At 45.1% G+C, this 1,753-nt stretch overlaps 1 protein-coding gene across 1 annotated transcript; it reads right to left on the reverse strand.

The window, feature by feature from the left end:
• Nucleotides 1–1,011: 1,011 nt before the first annotated feature.
• LOC115063297 (cysteine-rich perinuclear theca protein 1-like) lies at nucleotides 1,012–1,732 on the reverse strand. Its single transcript, XM_029534624.1, is given in 2 exon segments — nucleotides 1,012–1,284; nucleotides 1,463–1,732. Coding segments are annotated over 2 exon segments (543 nt in total).
• Between the last annotated feature and the right edge of the window lie 21 nt (nucleotides 1,733–1,753).

The raw sequence follows: 1,753 nt of genomic DNA on the forward strand, positions 1-1,753 counted from the left end.
CAATGGGGATGATATTAGCTCAAATACTCAAGAAAAGGGAGAGAGAACCTACAGAGACCATATCCAGGGGATAGTCATGGCCCCTGGTTGAGGGATGGGGCTACCCATCTCAAAAATATTGACCCAGAATTGCTCCCATCTAAAGGAAATGCAGGGATTGAAGAGCAGAGACTGAAGGAAAGGCAATCCAGAGAATGGCTCACCTGGTGATCCATCCCAACTGCAGACACCAAACCCAGACACTATTGCTGATGCCAAGAAGTTCTTGCTGACAGAAGCCTGATACAGCTGTCTCCTGAGAGGCTCTGCCAGAGCCTGAGCAATACAGATGTGGAGGCTCGCAGCCAACCACCAGACTGAGAATGGGGACTCCAGTGGAGGAGTTAGAGGAAGGAATGAAGGAGCTGAAGGGGTTTACAACTCCGCAGGAAGAACAATATTAACCAACCAGACCCACCCACACAAGAGCTCCCAGGGACTAAACCACCAACCAAAGAGTACACATGGGTAGACTCATGGCTCCAGCTGCATATGTAGCAGAGGATTGCCTTATTTGGCATCAGTGGGAAGGGAGGCCCTTGGTCCTGTGAAGACTCTATGCCCCAGTGTAAGGGAATGCTAGGGTAGTGAGGTGGGAGTGTGTGTGTGGGAGCATCCTCGTAGAAACCTGTTTGTTTTCTAATGAGAAAGAAAACATTTGAATTTGGGTGGGTGGGCAAGTTCTGGGTTGAGTTGGATGACCAGAAATCATAATTAGAATACACTGTATAAAAATTTTCAATAAAAAGAATTTAAATTATATGTGAAAACTTCAAAATAATAGGAATTATCATATACCCATAAAATGATATAAGGCAAACCTATATAAAATAACTATAAAATATTTTTGAATGAAATTTAGTAATGAAATTGCAAATTTTCACATCTGATTGATTTTATTTTCACAGGACCACATCTCAGCTCCCAGACCTGTTCATTGATGTTTCATGGGTCTTTGGACCCGTTCGGGGTCTAGGAGCTGGCCAAGTCTCCATTTGAAACCTGGTCACTGTCAAGGCATGATGGAACTTCCTCAGGCTCNAGCTCATTGGCATTCTCATTCACTTGCTCATGAATGACCAATGTCAATGTAGTCTCGCTTGGCTCCAAAGCCACAGTCGGTTCTGGTTCGATCAGTTCCAGTTGTCTCTGCTCTAGTTGTCTCTGCATCAATCGAAGTTTAGTAGCAATCTTGATTTGTCTCCTAATTCTCCTTNGAAGTGATTGCTCTCCCTTCTTCGTAATCTGAAAGAAGTGCATGCTAAAGTCATAAGGGCACTGGTGTGGGGAAAAGATAGAATGTGGATGTGGATTCATGTAAAGAGGCAGAGGTAGATGAGAAGTTTATTGTAGGCCTGAGAAAGTCTTAGGGGAAAGAATGGCTGGAGAAGGGAGGGAATGAGCTTAGCTTGGGATCTCTCACCTTAAATGTAGTTCTGCTACAAGATCGAGATTGAGATCAAGATCGAGATCGACAACAGCAACCCCGAGAACTAGAAAGAGAAGGAGAACGTATTAATGAGTGACATGATCTCTTGGCAAGCTTAGATCTAGGGTTTAGCTTCTTAAGCTTGAGTCTTTTGGTGGCGGTCTTCTTAAGCTTCGATCTTTTGTCTTTGGCGGCGGCGGTGGTAGCTGCTGCTGCTGCTGCTGCTGCTCTAGACCAGAGGGCTGTCTTTGCCACCCTAGCCATAGTGGAGCTCTCCAGGGACTG

This window comes from Mus pahari, unplaced genomic scaffold (assembly GCF_900095145.1).
Source record: "Mus pahari unplaced genomic scaffold, PAHARI_EIJ_v1.1 scaffold_13562_1, whole genome shotgun sequence".
Lineage (NCBI taxonomy): Eukaryota > Metazoa > Chordata > Mammalia > Rodentia > Muridae > Mus > Mus pahari.